Raw genomic sequence first — 21,150 nt, 5'->3', positions numbered from 1 at the left:
AGGCACATCTTACAAAGCAGGGAGTGTAATAAACTAATTAGCCTATGGAAGACTGAATCAGGGAGGTCATCTCTGGGAAGGTAAAAGATTGTCCAAAAGGAGGTATTTTCATGTAAAGCCTGAGCATGGGAGCCTTTAGAACACCTCCCTGCTCCCTTATAGTGCTCAAACCATGTGAACTCTATGATTTGTTGGTGGTTTGAAAATCATATATTATGTTTTTATTCTCTGCTGATCAATTCTATTTATTGTTATATTTCATATTTGATAACTGGAAATAAAAAGTGACTGAGGAAACTTTTTATGGCCTTCACCAAATGTCTCAAGAGACTCATGTATATAGAGAGATTGATTCCAATGCATATAGCTCAAGGCCTCTATATTTTTTTAAAGTTCAGGTTCCTTTTAGCATCTGATACAAATGAACACAAATCTTTATGAAAATGCAAATGATAGTTATTTTACTACTGCTTATTCATAGTGACCAGCCTAAAAACTGGGAAAGATAAGGAGCCTGGAGGTACAACTGCTCTGGCAAAGCAATTATTGTGTAACATGGGAAGGTATCCCTTGATATGTATGCAATTGTAATGGCCTTCTTGGTCTCAAAGATAATAAACAACAAGGATGAAAAATGTTCCTTTGAAATAATAGACTTTTGTTTCCCCTAATTTTCATAGGGACACAAAACAATTGCTCAGTAATTTTTCTACATTTTTCCACCAGTTGCTGCAGGCATCTAGAAGAACAGGACATGGTGCAAAAAACTAGCAGATCAGCATTTCATTATGAATATGAAATTATGGCATGGCTTGCAAAGAGTGTTCAGTACTTGTACAGGTAATACCTACTAGAGAGGTAATTTAAGTTAAAAACTTGATATGAAAAAAAACATTGTCCCTTAGATATGTTCATAAATACTATATTATTTTCAAGGTAAGAATAATTTAATCCTATTTTAAGCGCCCTTTATTTTCAGGGCTAAGGCAAATGTCTGATAGTATATGCCGATTCAACACAATGATTTTCAGGGACAAAGTCTTACACAAAAGCAAAAAAGCATGTTCTAAATTCGTCAAACCACAAAACCTATCAGTGAGTATTCAGAGTCAACAGATGCCAGAGGTTTAAAACTAAGACCTCAGGGGTGTAAGGCTGCATCATAAAATCTAAATGAACTATTTTCGGCAGTGTTCACTACAAGGGAACCTAAGGAGGTTTTCGTACCAATACTGAAGTTCTCATCTCATCTCATAGAATAACTTTCAGAATAAATATTGACCTTTAAAATGCTAGCAAATCCTGAGGGCCGAACTCATATGGTAATCCTAAAGGAAGAGGGAAGTACCATTTTCCCTTGCTGGGCCTCAGGCTTAGAAGAAGTGCAGGTAGAAAAGACACTTGTTTAAAAAAAGCGACTCCCAGGAACATCTGTGGAACCAGTAAGTCTGACATTTGTGTCAAGTGTCTTGATAGAAAACACATAGAAAAGTACAATTTATAGGACTGTGTTTGTCACATTACCATACAGTAATCTTACATGTACAGTCATATAACATTAACACAGCTTTTAAATACAGAAGTCATGTTTCAATCTGTATGCAACTTTCCTGAAGAGTTGGGGAGAATATGAATGGGAATGGTCAAGGTAACACTTGGATCATTCATTTCAAATAGCTCTTGCAGGGTCACTCATAAAAGCCTGCCAAAGAAATTAAATTATCAGAGAAGTTGAAGGACAGCCCTATTTTGAATTAACAGCTAAAAAAATCCACCTGTTGTAGGAGTATCTGACCAGTTACAGAACTGGGAGTCAATGAACTGGAACTTCATGATCGGATACATATACATCTGGAAAAATAATTAACACAGAGGTAGAAAAGATGGTTCATATAAAATAATTAATGACAGTTAACATCAAAACTAACTGTGAAGAGCTGCAAGAGGATATTGTGGTAACAGAGAAGATAGGTGATAAATAATGTCACCTAATACAAATTTATAGGATACCTGAATCTAAAAATGCAATACTTTTTTTATGTGTTATTAGTCAGTAAAGAGATTAGTGTGCCATTGAAGATGAACACCAGCTCAGCTGCAAAAAGGCAAACAGAACTAAATCATGAGGAAAGCAAAAGCAAACAAACAACAACAAAGCTCCCACCCCCCAAAATATAGTGATAGAAAGATCTATGGCTTCAATATTGCTATGATGTTCTCATCTGCCCATCTAAAAATGATAGAATGGAGCTTAAAACCATGCAACATAGGCAGTAGGAATGATCGCAAGTTTATTAAAGATTGACTGTTAGGAAGGATTAATAATATGGGATTTTTCAGTCTGTAAAGGACACAACAAAAGGGGGTATGACAGACGTCTTACAAAGGCATGACTGACTCAGCTGAGATGCTGGCATTCATAATCACAAAAAAACAAAACAAAACAAAACAAAGCAGCCAGAAAACAGTAAAAATCACAAGGAAAGTAATGAAAGTATAAAGCTTATTATCATAGTAGAAATCTGTGGGAATATATATATTTTTGTGACAGATTAGGCTAGGAATCATTTTAGTCTAGGCTAGGGAAAATTTTAATTGACTACAATTATGTCGATACCCTAACTTTATTTTAATACCCAGGGCACAACAAGTAATCTCCTTTTTTCTTCAAAATATGCCTTTTAAGCTTTAATAACAAAACTTGCTTTTTCATACAAGGGGCATTACTTCTCCATAGGTTCATAAAAAAAGTAAAAGCATTGATTTAATAATGATTTTTTAGGAAAAATGAGCCACTATTGCTAGGGTATGTAATACTTGCATGTTTCTGTTTTTTAAAAAGAAATTTACTGCTACTTATAAAGCCACACTATTTGTGAAATGACATTGTCTGAATTAAAAGCATTTTATGCTTTTTACTTTTTTTGATCCACATATCAAGCACATTTATATTTGCTAACTAAACTTAAGCCCCTAAAGACATATTTATATGCATGTATGTTTAGACTTCCTCTAAAGACAAACCCACAGGAGCCTGTGGGACAACAGCAGGAAGAGAGCACAGCTCCATGGAAAACTCCTGAGTCCCATGAGGAATCTTCGAAGGGCTAGAAGTATGTTTTAGCATTTCAGCCTTATATATATTATGTTTTGTTCTAATAGGTTTTGAGTTTGTTTTCCATCTGTCTCTGCCAGCTGCCCTTCTCTCACCTGTAAATCTTAGATTCCCCTGCTTCCATGTTCCTCCTTATAGTCCTTTTCCTTTCTTTCATAAGATACCTCTTTTCTCTCCTTTCTTTTGTCTCCCTCCTATTTGTTTATTTTAAAATTCTTTTTAGAAACTCTTGACTGATTTTTATAGATTCAGACTAGACCCACTTTGTTGCTTCTGTATCCACATGTTGGATTTTATTCAGTTATCTTTATCCAAAAATCCAAACAATCCTCACTTTGTTTAGGTAGCTTTTAGTTCCTGAGTATTACTTACCCCAGTAGCCCATCTTCTGTCTAACTGCACACAGTTGTTAGTTGTAGTCTACTGCCATGCTGATCAGACATTTCTTCTGAGTCACATCAAATATAAACTTCTCACTTCACCTTATATAACCTGTTTCCCTTCCCTGCTCATTTTTCATTCCCTAAATTCTTGTGATTCTCTGAAGCTGTCAGTCACTCCACTACAAATTTCAGATAATTCTACTGATTTCAATGTTTATATTTTTCACACACATGAATGTTTTTCTAGTTGTATCCTAGAGTACTAAGCATCTTGTCCCGATAAAATTAATTATCTCCCAAATATCAGGGTCGCTGAAAATAAAATAATTCAAGGTGTTTAGAAGGGACCTCCAAAGATCATTGAGTCCAACCCCCCTGCCAGAACAGGACAAAATAAACAAAAAAAAAAAAACCAAAAACAAACAAAAAAATAACCCAAACTAGGGCAGATGACTCAGAAAGGCATCCAGGGAGGTCTTGAAAGTCTCCAGAGATGGACACTCCACAACCTCTCTAGGCAGCCTGTTCCAGTGCTCTGTAACCCTCACAGTAAAGAAGTTCTTCCTCTTGTTGAGGTGGAACTTCCTGTGCTTGAGTTTGAATCCATTGCCTTTCATCCTATCACAGGGCACAAGTGAAAAGAGGTTGTGCCTGCCTTCTTGATGCCCAGTTCTTGATGAGGAACTTTGTGTCCGCATAGCTGTGTTTCTATCTCAATACATAAATTCTCTTACATCATTTGAGTTTTTCTTGCTGGGTTTAGAAGTTCTAAACAGAACACAGCATGATAAGTCGATTTATATGTCAAATCTGTCACTGCACTGGTAAGCAAAGCTTTGGTCTGTGAAGGTTCTCAACCTCTGAAAACTGATTGCCTGGTTTAATCTTTCAAATGCAAATATTATCCCATGTTTGAGAATATAAATCCTTTTTCTTAAGCTCACTGTTGTGCTGCTGATAACCCTGAAGAGCATTTTAGAATGGACCTGAGCAGAGCACATCAGATCAAATAAAGCTATCTCCATCTCTTACTAGCTTTACTGTTGGACAGGTTCATAAAGGAAGCTGCAGAGTCTTTCTGTAATAATCTCAAAAATTGGAAAACTGATGATATTTCATATTCTAAATGTTACTTTTTTTCCAGGTGTGATGGGGGAATATGAACCAAAAATCGAAGTCCATTTTCCTTACACAGTTACAGCTGCAAGGGGAGCTACTGTTAAGATGGAGTGTTTTGCACTTGGCAAGTAAGTACCGACTCTTTCATAATTAGACATCATTGTTTATTAAGATGTGACCTGCCTAATTTGTGGATTCACTATTTTGCTGGATTTCATTTTCACAGATAGTCCTTCCTGCACACTCAAATTAACCAACTGGCTAAGTAGCCAATTACGAATTCCCTGTCCTGCCATTTTGTGGACAGCAATTCATTCAAGTTAAAAGACTCCTTGTCAAATTGTAAAGTAACTTTCTTGTAAACAGAAAGAGAAAAGAGGGTTTTTAATTGAAAATTTTACCAGACTCACACATTTATTCACTGTTTTACTATAAATCAGTAAATTGGATTTTATTTCTTACATGCTGACTTTCATTAAGAGATAGTGGAAGGATTTGTCTTTATCACTCCTGTGGAGGAAATTCACAAATCAGTACTTTTAGAGGGGTACCTTGCCATTATACCAATTCCTCTTATTTACCTAAGTAGGAACAAAATATAAGAGGAAAGGACTTTTAAAGCAATAATTTTTTATCTTTTTTTTCTGAGGATCACAACTCGAGCTTGCTTGGCAGGCCTTGTTTTTCACTACAGCTTTTCAAAGCCTATCTCTACTACCTGAAAGGGGTTTCAAAGTATTTTTATAGTAATTTTGAGCTTCATGTGTCATTGGTCACTAGATTTTTTTGTTCAGGTTTTCCTCTTAAGAGTTCTTACTTACTTGTTGCATGAGGCATGTCCTAAACTATCATCCTTTCTTGCCTGCTTTACATCCAGATTCTCTCAGTAAGCAGGTCAACATAAAGTATTCATAAATAATTACGAAGGAATTCAGACAAAATATTGTAATTATATCTATTTAGGTGAAACGAAGTTGAAGGAGAGGCAGGATACAACCAAACCAGTCTTAACAAAATGTAGGACACCATAGCCCATGTACAGTGAGCCACTAGACGGTGACAGCAGCTTTTGCAAATCCTTCCCTACTTAAATGTAAGCAGTAGTTTAGAAGGCAAATGTGAAGGGAGAACTTCTGCAGGGTAAAAAAAAAAATATGGTAAAGGTAAGAAGAAATATATAGGAGAGAGGACAGAAAAGCAAGAGATGGAGAGATTCTCTAAAATACTGAAATATATGAGGAAAAGGGCTGTTCTCTAAAGGCTGGTGGCTCCAACTCTTTCCTGTCAGCAACACTAACCAATTTCTGTCAGGTCAAGAGTTGGCCATGGGGATTTTTTAGACTTTTGGCTATGGCTGAAACAGGAAGCAATGAGTTAGATTCTGTTTTACTCATTTTGCGGGAATAAAGTTGCAGCTGCTGCCAGATTACAAGTCAACTGTCACTTTGCAGTGAAGAGGAGGAATGCCACATGTTGTCCTTTGCAACCATCACTGACAGGCAAGAAATGCAGCTACTGATACTTTCCATCATCAGCACCTTGGGATTTAGTAAACTCTCTCAAAGAGTCAGTCACTATTCAAACAGCCACATATGGAAAGCAAAGGTTGACAGGAAAGTCTTAAATTAGCTTATTTCCACATTCATATTTGGCGTTAACCTTTAATAAACAAAAAACCAAAACCACCTGAACCATCAGGGAATTTAAGGTTATCTAGTAAGTTGACCCCATTCCTTGCTATTGTAATGGGCAGCTATTTTTACCATGCACATTCCTTATCTCCTTTTCACAGCCATTAATGAACAATCAAATCAGCTGAGTTGAAATTGCTTTCAACCTGATACAGTAATAATTACACAAATGACATTTCAGGCCTCATTTGAAACCTGAGGTGGGAGGTAGAAATGTGTTTGATTTCCTATTAATTTTCGTCATTCTAATTTTTTTGTCCTTTTATCTTATTCCTGATAGCTTGTATGGATCTTTTCTTATTACACTGCCATGCGTCCCCATTACCAAAAAGAATCAGCAACTAATTTGTTCCTTCTTTATTAAGCATTTTGAAATTTGGTATTTTTAATTCTTATTGTAAGTAATAGAGAAGTTATTCCAGTCTCAAAACCAGTGTTTTGCTGTTTTTCTCATGCTTTAATTTAGCTGTCTGAAACATTCACTCTTCTCCCTCTGCTGTAATTGTGACAAATATAGACATTCCAGTGAGATTTCCTGAAATGGGCATTTGTTAAATATTCCAGAAAGAGTCTAGTCTTTAGTTTCAGATTAATTATTTATTAATAGTGTTTGTTTAGAACTGCCAGTCCCTATGGCTGTAAGAATTAAATAAATTGGAGCTGTGAAGCTTTTGTTTCCAAACTAAAATTAAATGTCTTAATTGTTGTCAGACAGAAATTCTCTGAGAAGGATTTAATTTTGACCCAAGCAATATGTAGCTGGTCCAGTTACAAGTGAAAATATGATGTTACTAATGCCACTTATAAATAGCTATTGTTGTTACTAAAGAATTCAAAGTAATACAGGAGTGAAGTACCTCAAACTGATATTTATTGCATTAGATAATGGTACTTATAATAAGCATGAGTGTTGGCTAAGAAATCACTGATTTACTGCTGAATAATACTGGGAGACATGACAGACAGAAGAGTCAAAAAATGTACTTTACTATATCAGGTTATATATATATACTATACATATCAGAGTATGTATTTTGGAATTACTGATTTATTGTGATATGTGCTGGATATTTATGCTGGCCCACTTTTGTTGACAAGTTGTTTTTATAGCCATGTTCACTGTCACATCCACACAACAACTTGTGTTCTGATGACATCTATGTTTCATATATATTTATATGTATAGCATAGAGATATGCTTTCTGCCACTCATGCAGTTATGTCATTTTTATCAGGAGCACTTGAATTTTTGTTTGTCTCCTATATATATCTCTGACAATAACAAACTGTTAACATCTTCTATTTTATAAACTTTCCATAAGAACAAACTACGTCTTCTTAGTTTATGTAATTGTTAAATACTTACTAAGTTTAACAGTAAGCGTCGTTAAAAAAATAACTAAAAAAAAAAAGAAAAAATCTCTTTTAAAATTTAATGAATGGAATGGAAGAATTCAAAATGTCTACGTTTAAAAAGTAAATCTAACCAGCACAATGTTGATGTTTGCATTTGAGTAAAAAAAAAAAAAATTCACTGCTTGTGTCTTTTGCTATTTAAAAAGAAAAGCTTTTTTTCTTTTTTCTGTAAAATAAATAAATTAGCTTACTGGTAATTAGCTGGTTGGTTGTAGTCCAGTAATCCTGGTTTTCTAACAAGTCCATCATTCAGTGCCAGAGCTTAAGTTTATTATGTTAATCTGAAAGACAGATCATGACCTTGTTCTTTGATTATATTCTGGTGAAGAAGCCATCCCTTTCCCAGCTGACACTCTTGGAAAGATCACAGCATTCCTGGCTTTTTCAGCTCCAGAAATGCAATAGAAGGCCCCTGCCTTCTGCAACAGCAGGTTGGCATTTTAATTTCCTCTCAAATATTACTGGGTTTGCTTTCAAGAACATCTGGAGGCACATGGTAAGATCTTAAATTTCTTTTTTTCATGTACTTTTAAAAAAAGTAGTAACTCTTATGCCTTAATTTCTCTCCCCATTAAAAAGATACAAAATGGGTAGAAGGACTTCACATTCTTTCCCCATCACATGACATATTCATTAATGAATCACTTCTAGTGATGGCCATCCAAGCATACTTTAGCACTTTCATACTTTGGAGTACAGTTGTGTCATACGTAATTTTAATACTATTATTTTAACATGGAACTTAAAAGTAGGCATAGATGGAAATATATGGGGTTTTTTTAAGCCTCAAAATGAACAAGTTTGCATAGTTCAAACATTGATATAGGACTGGTTTGTCCAAGCTTACATGAAGAGCTGCAAGTTACAACCCACCTCAATGAACACAGACCCTTGCCCTCAGAGGAAAGAAAGAAAAAGGAATTGTCAGAAATTTATCACTCTTTTTTCTTTTTTTGTTTTTGTTTTAATTTGTTTGGTTGTTTTTTGTTGTTTTGTTTTGTTTGGGTTTTGTTTGTTTGGGTTTTGGTTTTTTGTTTGTTTGTGGTATACAACTCTTATGTTGACTTCTTTTTTCCTTTTCAAATAATTTTTCTACACCCACTCTTTCACATAGATTTTTTTTAATGTTAGGTTGTGTATAATGCACTCACCCTACCTGACTCTCACACTTCAGCCTTTTCTGCCTTGTGTTTTCAGTCATGCATCACACAATACAGCAGCTTTTATTTTATTCTTCATATATAAATCTCATACTTCATTGGTTTTCTGACTCCAGACAGAAAAAAAGGCTTGTATTCTGACAGCGCCAACAGCCAATTTTGAGTGAGTAATCGTATTTTGTTTTCATTAGAAAACATTAGAGGGTATAGGTCACTGCTGCATTTGTAGGTTACCAAAGTTTTCAATCTTTGCTTTTAAAATAGGATTCCTACGCTATGTAGACTGCCACAAGGGTTGTTTTGCTAAAAAATTAAGTTTTGTACATCCTTTTTTCACTATGGTTATTTTTAATCTATATACATCAACACATGGAGAGTTTAATCAAAAGCGTCAATAGAGAACAGTGCTGATAGACAATTTTTCTTGCAATCCATATGCTTGGTTGAGGGACTCTTTTATGTTTGTGCTGTTTCTGTATGATAGTAGCATCTGCACAGTATATCATTATTATACCTAACTGGTAGCTTAGTTCACTTTAGTAATGTCAAAACTATGTTTTTATTAGGAAATATTCTTAGTTGAAGATAAGAATAAAATAGATATCTTAACCTTCCTTTTATTGCTGAATTATGATGAGGCTGTTATATTAGAACCATTGTTCATATATTGTTAATGTTCCTTTAATAATTTTATTGTAAAGTTTGTTTTGAAGAGATTTATAGCTCAGTCATAAACATATAACCGACCTGTAATATGGCTTGCAAGAATTCAGCTCATAATCCATTTTAAATCTTCCTTCTAAATGAAATAAAATTAAAACATGGTGGAATTATGTATATTTAACTCACACAAGTGAATGGAATATAGTCACTTGTAAACTAGCAGGTGTTCTAAAATGTTTTCCCAAAATAGTGAACTCCTAATCAATTCTAATTATTCAATAGTGTTCCAAGTATTAAATCCATAAAATATAGGATTTTATTTTACCTCCTTGACCTGATTTTCTTTTCTTTAATGTCATTGTCAATATTTTCATTACAGACTATATACATGTAGAGATACCTTACTGAAGTTTTTTTCAATATGTAGAAATAAAAGCAAAAAAGTGTTTGGATAAGTGAATGTGGTACCTATGCTGTCACAGTTTAACTCAGGCTTGGTAATTAAACCAATGACAGTAGTGCTCTCTATCCCCTCCCCTCCCACCCAATAGGCAAAGGAGAGAGGATAAGGAGATGCTTCTAGATTGAAAACTAAACTAGACAGCATTAATGAAATACTAATGATAAAAGGAAATATGTATAAATATATACAAATATGTGTAGGAATGTATTAAATCCCTATCACCTCTCTCACCATAGGTGAGTAGAAGTTTTCAGATTTGCACTGTATTGTTTCTTAACTGCTAGGGACAGAACTTGAACACCTCTGCTCTTGACATTTGTAAAATACGGCTTTTCCTTTCAGTTCACCAGCTAAAACTATTCCAGAAATCTGTCATATATTTCTCCCCTACCTTTTATCCTTTTGTTGGCTAATCTTGACAAATACAATATTACCTTACTTCATAGAATCTTAGGGGCTGGAAGGGACCTCGAGAGATCATCTGGTCCAACCCCCCTGCCAGAGCAGGGTCACCTAAAGTACATCACATAGGAACTCATCCAGGTGGGTTTTGAATGTCTCCAGTGAAGGAGACTCCACAACCTCCCTGGGCAGTCTGTTCCAGTGCTCTGTCACTCTCACAGTAAAAAAAATTTTTCGGATATTCACCTTGAACTTCCTATGCTCCAATTTACACCCATTACCCCTTGTCCTATCACTGGTCATCACCGAGAAAAGCCTAACTCCGTCCCCCTGACACTCACCCCTTACATATTTGTAAACATTGATGAGGTCACCCCTCAGTCTCCTTTTCTCCAAGCTAAAGAGACCCAGCTCCCTCAGCCTTTCCTCATAAGGGAGATGTTCCACTCCCCTAATCATCTTCGTAGCTCTGCGCTGGACTCTTTCGAGCAGTTCCCTGTCCTTTTTGAACTGAGGGGCCCAGAACTGGACACAATACTCCAGATGTGGCCTCACCAATGCAGAATAGAGGGGGAGGAGAACCTCTCTTGACCTACTAACCACACCCTTTCTAATGCACCCCAGGATGCCATTGGCCTTCTTGGCCACAAGGGCACATTGCTGGCTCATGGTCATCCTCCTGTCTACCAGGACCCCCAGGTCTCTTTCACCTACACTACTCTCCAGCAGTTCAGCCCCCAACCTGTACTGGGACATGGTGTTGTTCTTCCCCAAATGTAAAACTCTGCACTTCCCCTTGTTGAATTTCATCATGTTTCTCCCCGCCCAACTCTCCAACCTATCTAAGTCTCTCTGAATGGCAGCACAGCCTTCTGGTGTGTCAGCCACTCCTCCCAGCTTAGTGTCATCAGCAAACTTGCTGAGGGTACATTCTATACCCTCATCCAGGTCGTTGATGAAGATGTTGAACAACACCGGTCCCAGTACCGACCCCTGTGGGACTCCACTAGTCACACACCTCCAACCAGATTCTGCCCCATTGACTACAACTCTCTGACTCCTTCCTTTCAACCAGTTCCTAATCCACCTCACTTCCTGATCACCAAACCCATACCTGATCAACTTTTCTACAAGGATGCTGTGGGAGACGGCGTCAAATGCTTTACTGAAATCAAGATAAACCACATCTACCGCTCTACCATCATCTATCCACCTAGTAATTTCCTCATAGAAGGCTATGAGGTTAGTCAAACATGATTTACCCTTGATAAAACCATGTTGACTGCTCTTGATGACCCCCATGTCCTTGATGTGCCTGGAGATAGTCACAAGAACAAGTTGTTCCATCACCTTTCCAGGGATGGAGGTGAGGCTGACCGGTCTATAGTTACCCGGGTCCTCCTTCTTGCCCTTCTTGTAGACTGGAGTGACATTTGCTATCCTCCAGTCCTCAGGCACCTCTCCTGTTGCCCATGACTTACTGAAGATGATGGAGAGTGGCCTAGCAATGACCTCCGCCAGCTCCCTCAGCACCCTTGGGTGCATTCCATCTGGACCCATTGATTTATGGATGTCCAGATTACTCAACTGATCCCTAACCCAATCCTCATCTACCATGTCAAACTCTTCCTCTATCTTGACTTCTTCTGGGGCTATATGAATCTGGGGCTCATAGGGAGACCTTGCAGGAGTGAAGACAGAGGCAAAGAAGGCATTCAGCACCTCTGCCTTCTTTATATCCTCTGTCACCAGGGCTCCCACCATTCATCCAGAATGTTTCATAATGGTTATTCATGTTTAGTCTGTAGAAAGCAAGGTTCTTCCCAGCTTCAGACCTGGCAGGAGGCATCACCTGCTGTAAACTGTCAACTGAAGCAGAAAAGACCTTCCTGACCCCTTCCCACTAATCCAGTATCACAAAAGGTCTCATGAGAATTTCTATTCTGAGATCAAGTTATTTTCTGACATAAAAATCCTTAATATAAAAGCATGGATCCACCTCTCACTCCAGTTCTGGTATTATGCTGAAGAGCAGCAGACCTAATGCACTCATCACAGTTTAAAACAAACTGAAATTTAGCCTCTGTTAACTGTACTGCAGTGCATCCCAGGGGCATCAGGATGAGTGAGGTGACAAGGTGGCAAGCAGCAGCTGAGTATTACTTGGTATAAACATGGGAATATAACACAAGTATAACTAGATGCTAACATCTGTGACATTAAAAAGTTCACTGTTTTTAGGGCCAAGTATGACAGTTCTGCTGGCCATTTCTTTGGGATATGTCAGCAGAACTTTGTGGTGGCACTCAAGAGATATAGCTCTGAAATGTCTGAAGTGGAATAGTCATTGAGCCCCAGAAACTGTTCCTTTCTAGCTACTGGCTTTCAGAAATGATAAAAATTTCCTTGTACTTTTTCATGAACATAAAACGGTTCTTGCCTTTCTTGACAATAATGGTTACATATAGAAACACTTTTGAATTTACAGATAACCTGATTCTATGCTATGGACATTCAGAGCACATTAACAGCTCTCATTTCCATCGAATCCTGTGACAGCGGCAGCGTTTCTGCTCCCTACACAGCAACTGCTGGTCAAAACAAAGTATGAAAGTTAATGATGAATCACTCCATTAATAAATAAAGGTTGGAGGGTTGAGGGATTCTAATCAGATTTAATATACAGTTTGCAGACAAAAAAAAAGCTAATTTTGGCTTGTCTTTAAAATGTATAATGGTACTCACTATTAAAAGATATGCCAAGATCCCAGGCTTGTGTTGAAAGGAGCAAATCATTCTAGATGTTATCTAGAACATCTAGTTCCTTGTTGGAACAAAACATTCAGATATTCAGTGGAATAGGAATATTCCATGGAACAGGAATGGAATGGGAAAATGAATAGGGAAATCAGGAGTGCTAGCATCTTACCATCAGCAGTTATAAAGCAAATTTGCTATTTAGAAGTCCACAGATGGTAATTTGCCTTCACCCTAAAAAAAAATAATCTTACTGTGGTATTCTATTTTTCATCTACAGGTCATGGAGACATAAAATGGTGATTTTCTCCTTCTAAAACAGGAAAAAAAACATTACATCAGTTAGTAAAGTTGAATTATTTTATCATAACCAAACTGCAGGACAGAGATAAAAACTGGTATACAAATATACATTTCTAAGTCAAATAGAATTTAAAAAGTAATGTTCCTCCATGCCCCTTCATACCACTTCTCACTTCAGGAAACAGATTTTATTAGTTCTATAAAATGCCAAACCTGGAAGCTGTGGAAACACCTCCTAAAGTTCACTGATAACGAAACAATCCCAAGATGGAAATCAAAACTCGAACGTCATTTGTCAGTGCTATAAGCAGGGATATCCTTTCCCCAGAGATAAACTTGCAATTAAATGAAGGAACCTTTTTCAATTTGAACATGGTATCTTCATGCTGAGTTTGTTTATATTAAACAGGAGTAGATCCAGGATTTTTTCCCTTTGATAGCATATATTGCTTATGTCAAATAATTCTTTCTAAGACTTTCATCAATCTAAAATTCATTTTTAGCTCATACTGAATAAGAATTTATGTCATATGGAACTAGATCAGGATAGGATTTTGTTCCTATTTTTCAGGCTGGATTTAAGTGGACTTGTTCTAGCATAGACTTTATAATGCTGTTACAAATATTGTGATCATTCATAGTAATGTAATAAAGACTCTTTGGTAGATCTCAAGTAGCACTCTCAGGCCTCATTCTATCTCACTCTGACTAAGTGCTTTATTCTAACACCTAAAAATTTAGAGTTAGTTGCTTTTACTATATGGCATGGGAAAAATGGGGGAGGGAGGATAAAAAAACCCAACCAAACAAAACAAACAAAAAATGAAAAAACATAATAACAAAAAAGCTACACAAATAAACAAAAAATCAACCACCAAATGCTACTAAAAAGATTTTTCAGTAATTTACACAGGGTGGGTTTTTTGCTTCAAAGGTGGAGGAGTACATTTTTGCATTCCTAATTCCTATCCAGAAGCACATATGTGAGCTTTCTCCCTGTGTCAGATGTTGAGACGATCAGAAGGAAACAAATCCTGGCAATAGCCAAAAGTAGGTCCCAGGGGTACCACTGCTGTATTTGTCTTCAGGATTTCCCACAAATAAATAAATGCATATAATACTGTGTGGCACAAGTCTTTAATCCAGCACTTCCAGAAGCCATCAGGCTCACTGTCTTCAAACTAAGTAGCTGATCAGCAGGTTCAAAGCCATCTTGTGCACACCAGACACACTGAAATTACATGTAGTGCTCATTTGGGTCATGACTGGCAGAAGATCTGCTGTTTCTAGAAGTCCTGTACTCATTGTCACTATTTATCTGGAATCAATCTGTACATTGACCATATCTGTACAGCAGAGTCAAGAAATCCTTGATTAATTTAACAGCTACAGAAATCCTGCCAGGACAAAGTTTGGAACAGAGAAAAATAAGTCCAGGTATAAAGCAGTTTAACAGAAGGCAAGCAAATACAGTAATACTGTAGTACTGCAGCCCTGAGAATCCATACAAACACCTGCCAAAAACTTGTCAGCTTTTCAGGAAGATTTTCTGCTTCAAAACATTTGTCTCCTCTAATTTAAATCTGTGGATTCTTCATGTATTATCCCCTATGCTAATACAGAAGATGTCACACGCCTTTTACTTTCCAAGTTGCTTCAGATTCTTGATTCTCAACAACCTTGATAAAGTCACAGGCTGGTGTCAATTTACCCATTGTTATGTTTTTAAGTTTCCAGTAGGATGTTCCCTTGCTTCAGAGTGCCTCCATCCAGAAAGCTGAGATAGGGTGTGATACAGAGACTAGGATGAAAAGGATCACTGGATGGCTAAGGAAAAAAAAAAAAAAAGGTCTTCCTCTTGTCCTCAAAAGAGTTGTAGCAGCACAACAACCCCTCTGTCCCACAGGTTTTCTATAGATTTACTAAAAATCTTTGAAATCATCGGAAGTGTCAGGTATGTTATCTGACTTTAGCCATCAAACAGTTAAGCATCAAGTTTGAATTAACAGTTTAGGCTCTGATCAATCAGTACAGAGAAGCCTCTGGAGTATAATTCACTATGAATAATAATTCATTACAGGTATTAAATCATTGCCCATAGCACTATTTTGGATGTTAGAGATCCTCTAACTTATTAGGATATACAGTGTGAAGAAAATGACGTGGAGCAGGACATGTAGCCAAGCAGGCAAAATGTCCTTGGCTCTGTGTTACAAAGACCAAGTCAGCAGTGGTGGGCAGCACATTGACATTAGTATATGACATCGATATATGCATCAGACTTTTTTAGTACAGTCATGGATATGTGTTGATGTGAATTGCAGACCTGGGCTCATTCCTGCACACAGGTTTGAAACTCATCACCATTTCCTTCTATCCTATTTCTACTCTGAAATCACCAGTAATCACAGTTGCTGTATTTCATGATTACTACTTTTTAATAATAAAATGAAAGGACATCCTATTACCTTGTCTCCTAAATCTCTATCTGACCAGAACAGATTTACATGGAATGTTCTGAAGATAGAATTGTGAATGGTGGATGAGTGTTTCTGGAAAGTATCTCTTGAAGAGAATTTCATGATACTCCTCACCATTTAAATCCTACATAATTATCCTGTAATAATTGGAAATAATTTAACACAGTTGCAGGGCTACAGGGTACAAGGGGAAAGTCTTTTTTATAGTCTCAAATGCACAGGCATGCAGAAGTTTTCAAGCTATGTTATGATTTGAACCTGTGCTTTTGAAGACAGCTCAGAACAGTCATGTGTGGTAAGGAGACATAGTGTGTAGTAGAATTGATTTTGCAGCAGAAGGTAAAATATATTGAAATAGCACATCAATTTGTGCCAATAAGAAACAGAAAAAGTAACCTATGCATTTTTATTTAAGATACAGCTGAAAAACTAAGAGTTCAGGTCCATGGAAAAGGAATTTTAAAATGTTAATATTCCTGTCATTCCCACCTCACCTTTTTCCTGAAATAAATATATTTTATAGATCTATTTAAATTATTTTTCAGATGAAACAGGAAGAACAAAAAAAGGATCAAATTTCCTCCAAATATTTTTTCAAAAGATTTCTATTTCCAAAGAAGCCTGTAAAGAATTCCCAACAATTTCAGTAACAGTTACCCCAAATAATATGCTGCCAAAAATTCTCTTTTACAATCTGTTCTATATATGAATGTAAAACTATAACTCGTATTTTCTTCAAATTTCATCTGAACAAACCCACAGTGAAGTATAATGACTTACAGGAGTTGAATGTGAACAGGGTTATAACAAATAAGGAAACTACATTCCCACAGATGTCTGCTGAGACAAAAAAATATGGATTATAATATTATAAGATTTAACAATTATGTTTCTTACATTAAACTGATATTAATGTTAGAGAGACTTCTGTTGCTCTGTTTTTATAAAAAGCTGTGAATTATTTGAAAAGATGAACAATATGTGCTTATGTTAACTTTTATGGGGGATTTTATGAGTTTTCTAGAAGTCACATAACTTTATTCTTTCACAAACTCACTCCGATATATTTCATGCTTTAATTTCATTCTCACAAAAGCCACAGAGGAGAAATACATATTGACATCTTTTTATTTCAGATGTAAAATTCATCCCTCACTTGTAAGTTATGCAAGGAAAATCAGAAGCTTCATTAAACAGAACTACAAGTTGTCTGTGACTAGTGATTTGCAGTTTGGGAGTACTTTCCTTTGAAATCATTAAATCTACACAGCTAAAGTAATTTTATCTCCTTGTAAAACTGTGGTTACTGTCTCATACTGGTGAAGAAAATAAAGTGAAGTTTCTTAAAATGTTTCCTAATGGTGCAGAGAACAGAAAGTTTCCTCTGTATTTGCCATGCTATATATATTTGCTTTCTGTAGCATACACAAAAGCAATTTTTTAAAAAATTAGTTAAATGCAATTTAAAGGAAATTTCCAAATACATTAATTTCATAATCATCTCATAGCAGCTGTATGAGACGATGTTCATGGTTTACAATGAATTAATTGTTTCTCTGAAATATACACTATAAAAAAATCCCACTTACCAGTTCTATTCAGCAGAACCAATTTTCTTCCATAACAATAGAGCAGAAACTTTTTTGTCACTGATTTTACAGGAAGTAGAGCTGAAGGGCAAGTAAGCATTAACAGGCAACAAGGATAGCACCCTTATGGTGCCAAATCAAGTGTAACTGCCCACCTATCTCATTCATAAAACAGAAGTTACTGACTAGTATTGCACTGTACTAGCATAAAGTATTCATACTGTAAACCTTTGTTATGATCTGTGATGATTAATTAAACACTTGCCTGGCCATGATTTTTTGCAGGCAGCAATCATGACATAATCATATTCCGTATAGGAAGAGGACAAACATACAAGCAGTTTACATTTCAAGCTGAGTGCAAAAGAACAAGAGAGTTAAAAAAAATCTCCAGAAAGTCACTCAAGAAAAAATATAACTTTTAATATAAATGTCAGGTGTGCAATTAGAAATGAGAGTCAACAAGTGGAAAAAAATTGTCATTTTACTAAGATATACAAAGAGCTATCAAATATAACAAATAAAAATATGTAGCTAAGGATGTGAAAGGAATATCACAAGTGGTAGGGTAAAATCAGTAAGTTATATTAGTGCATCAGAAACAGAAATATCCTAGTTATTCTACATATTTAAAATTTAACAGGTTTAATTACTTTGTTCAGTTAATGGGAAGTTTTTTTAACCTTCTAATTGAAAAGTATGTAAAATAACTTCTAATAGGAAGCAAACATTATAGATTAGAACAAAGTGAGATGCACAAAGAATCCTCAAACCAAACCTACAGGACAACAAAATTTGAAACTGGTTAGCAAGAAAGTAATTTAAAGATTAATAATGAGCAAGCTATCAAGTTTTTATGGTAACACAATACAGCGGGGAGGGGAAGAGTTTATAAGACCCAGACCCGTCCTATGATCCTCAGCCATCTATAAAAAGAAAATGCATGTTTGGAGTCCTGTAGAAAAAGAGATCAGTCTGTTTGGTTTACTGAGAAAAGAAAAAAAAAAAAACAGGCAATGTGATTTCCATACATTTATTATCCCCAACACTGTGGAGGAAGTAGAGGGAAAGTGATAAAGGACCATTTTGCAAGAATGGAGTGATATTGTAGAAACTATACCTTAGAGATGAATCCACACATACTTAAAATAAAGTGTCTTTGTTAGGTTAATTAATCAGTGCAGTAAACTGTTAAGGGAAACAATTACTATCGCTTTCTGGTATACCCAAATAAATGGTGGATACTGTTCCATATAGATCCATATGTTGGCCATGAAACAAACCTTGTGATGTAATTATCCTAGTAGGATCTATGCAATCCAGTAATTTGTGACATTCAGGAGACAAGATTCGATGAACCTTTCGACCACCAACTACAAGTCTGGGAATTTTCTGAATCTCTATACTAGAATTTAGAACATCATGTCTGAAAAGAAAGTCTGAGTTTTACCCATACGTGGTTGCCATTGCGTCTCAAATTGGACACTCGGACTTACTGAGAGAAAGGTGATTATTTGATGAAACTTCATATAGTTATAATAAATGAAAGTTAGTAAATGGTGGCAGAACTTAATAAAAGCTTTGAATTTGAATCTAATGAAAGATTAATGAAAGATTTCATAAGCAGAGTTCCTTTTTATTTTAATTTTGGTTTTGTTTTGTTCATTTTTTTCTTCCCCCTTAAACACCCACTGCCATGTTTAGATAAATGCATGTCTGCATCAAAAAGCCCAGTTTGTGCACAGTGACTGATGAGTGTTTGGGCTAAAAAGAAAATCGAATGAGTGAAAACACTATCCATTTCTTCCTTCAGTATCAATGTAAGTGACTCAGCTTCCACATAGACCTGTATGGAATAGCAATATGAAGAGAGCACGAGCAAGTGTGTAATGAGTCAGAAGCAGTACTGCCATTAATATATACTTCTTATGCAACCGATTTTGTAACTTAAAAGATATTGCAACAGAAGAGATGTCCAAAGTTTCATCACTTTAATTTGTCTAAAATACAGCAGTACTGAAATTCCCCACCTGGATGAGCATTACCACTGATGTCCTGAATTGCAGTTTGTTTTGCAGGAGTATTGGGAAGTGTTGGAATTGCTAAAATCTTCAAGGTTTTGAAGGTGTTATTTTCTTTTGTCTATTGAGTGGAAGTGTTCAGGAGTAAAGCAGAGTGCTAAAGAAGCTCTAGAGAGAGTATTTCCAGTGATTTACTTGATCTCAGTAAAATCTTGGTCTCCCTTGTGGATGAAAGAGACACATTCTATGTAACAAACCATTTATTAAAGATTCCCTACAGAAAGTGAGGTATATCAGGCATTATATGAACCTTAATTGTGGTTATATATTATTGCTACTTAGATTATTAAGTGTTTAAACTTCCAGGTAACAGAATCTATATTCTCAATAGTGGAAGAGTCCTAACAGCAATTTTACTAAATATTTCAGCCCTGTTCCAACAATCTCTTGGAGGAAAGTTAATGGCCATAATCCAAGTAAAGCGCGCCTGAGAAAATCCCAAGCTGTGCTTGAAATACCTAATGTGCAGCTAGAGGACGCAGGGATGTATGAATGTAAAGCTGAAAATTCACGTGGAAGAAACGTCTTCAGAGGACAACTGCAGGTGTACAGTAAGTTTAACTGCAGATAGTATTATCCAGCAATGCTTTGTACCCACTTAATGTTTTACCTACATATGAAGGATGCTAAGGTCCAGTAGAAACAAAATATTTTTCCTCTGAAATAAAATTAGTATTGAATTAAACTGTATATTTTTATTCCTTAGTACAGCATTAAAGTCTGAAATATAAATAAAGTTGTCTCCCTCAAAAACTGGCCTTAATACAATTTCATGTTTGATCTTTATGGGATTTTGGTGTAGGTTTTTGTCTTGTTTTGTTTTTTAAAGACTATTACTATAATTTTAAAAGTTGGGGGTTTTTTCTGCTGATATAACATATAACAATGACATGCAACCTGAGCATGGTATATCTATCAGAAAACAATATGAGAAATATCTTAGGATTCTTATCAGAGTTTGCCATGCCTACTTGCAGTTTTGACAAATTAGGAATTAGAGCTTCTGTTTTTGTAAAAAAATCTCAATCCAAGCACGCATAATTTGTTAATCTTCTGATTTTCAGAAAGCTCTGCACAATTTCCTGGTAAGACTGATCTTTCTAAAAGTTGGTTGTTGGTTTTTTTTAAATCAGCATAAAGATGTGAAACATGCATCACATTACAAAGAAAAAGGTTTAAATATTGACACATCAAAGTTTTCCATATATTGAATATATGCTTGAGTCCCACCTGCTTCTTATCATTTCATACATCCCTATCCTATATCTAAATTACATCATTTGCTATCATCCCACGAATGCTACAACCTGAAATACTTAGTAGGAAAGGTCTGTTGCAGGAGAACATGCAACGAATCTTTCAGATTTTGAATTGGTTTCTGTCTTCAAATATCACAGTCAGTGGAATTCCAACTTCTGCAGTTTAGGCAGGACCTCAGGCTAACAGATAACTTTAAAAAAGGAGTCTCTCCTTGATTTCAGCCCATAGCTCCTACTGCTTTTTCCCCATTATTAACCATACACAGTTC

General features: G+C 35.9%; 1 protein-coding gene across 1 annotated transcript in view; it reads left to right on the top strand.

Annotated features, from left to right (window-relative positions):
* The window catches only part of LOC104386771 (contactin-5-like), a gene marked incomplete at its 3' end in the record, with an annotated part of 128,413 nt that overhangs the window by 94,887 nt on the left and 12,376 nt on the right, over window positions 1-21,150 (top strand). The window contains exons 7-8 of the mRNA XM_009995426.1: window positions 4,643-4,745; window positions 19,992-20,173. Coding sequence (XP_009993728.1) covers window positions 4,643-4,745; window positions 19,992-20,173 — 285 coding nt within the window. The remainder of the gene's footprint in view (window positions 1-4,642; window positions 4,746-19,991; window positions 20,174-21,150) is intronic.

The sequence above is a fragment of the Chaetura pelagica genome, unplaced genomic scaffold (genome assembly GCF_000747805.2).
Source record: "Chaetura pelagica isolate M959 unplaced genomic scaffold, ChaPel_1.0 scaffold44, whole genome shotgun sequence".
In the NCBI taxonomy this organism is placed as follows: Eukaryota; Metazoa; Chordata; class Aves; order Apodiformes; family Apodidae; genus Chaetura; species Chaetura pelagica.
The sequence above is the reverse complement of the archived record's forward strand: the minus strand, read 5'-3'. Positions and strand labels throughout refer to the sequence as shown.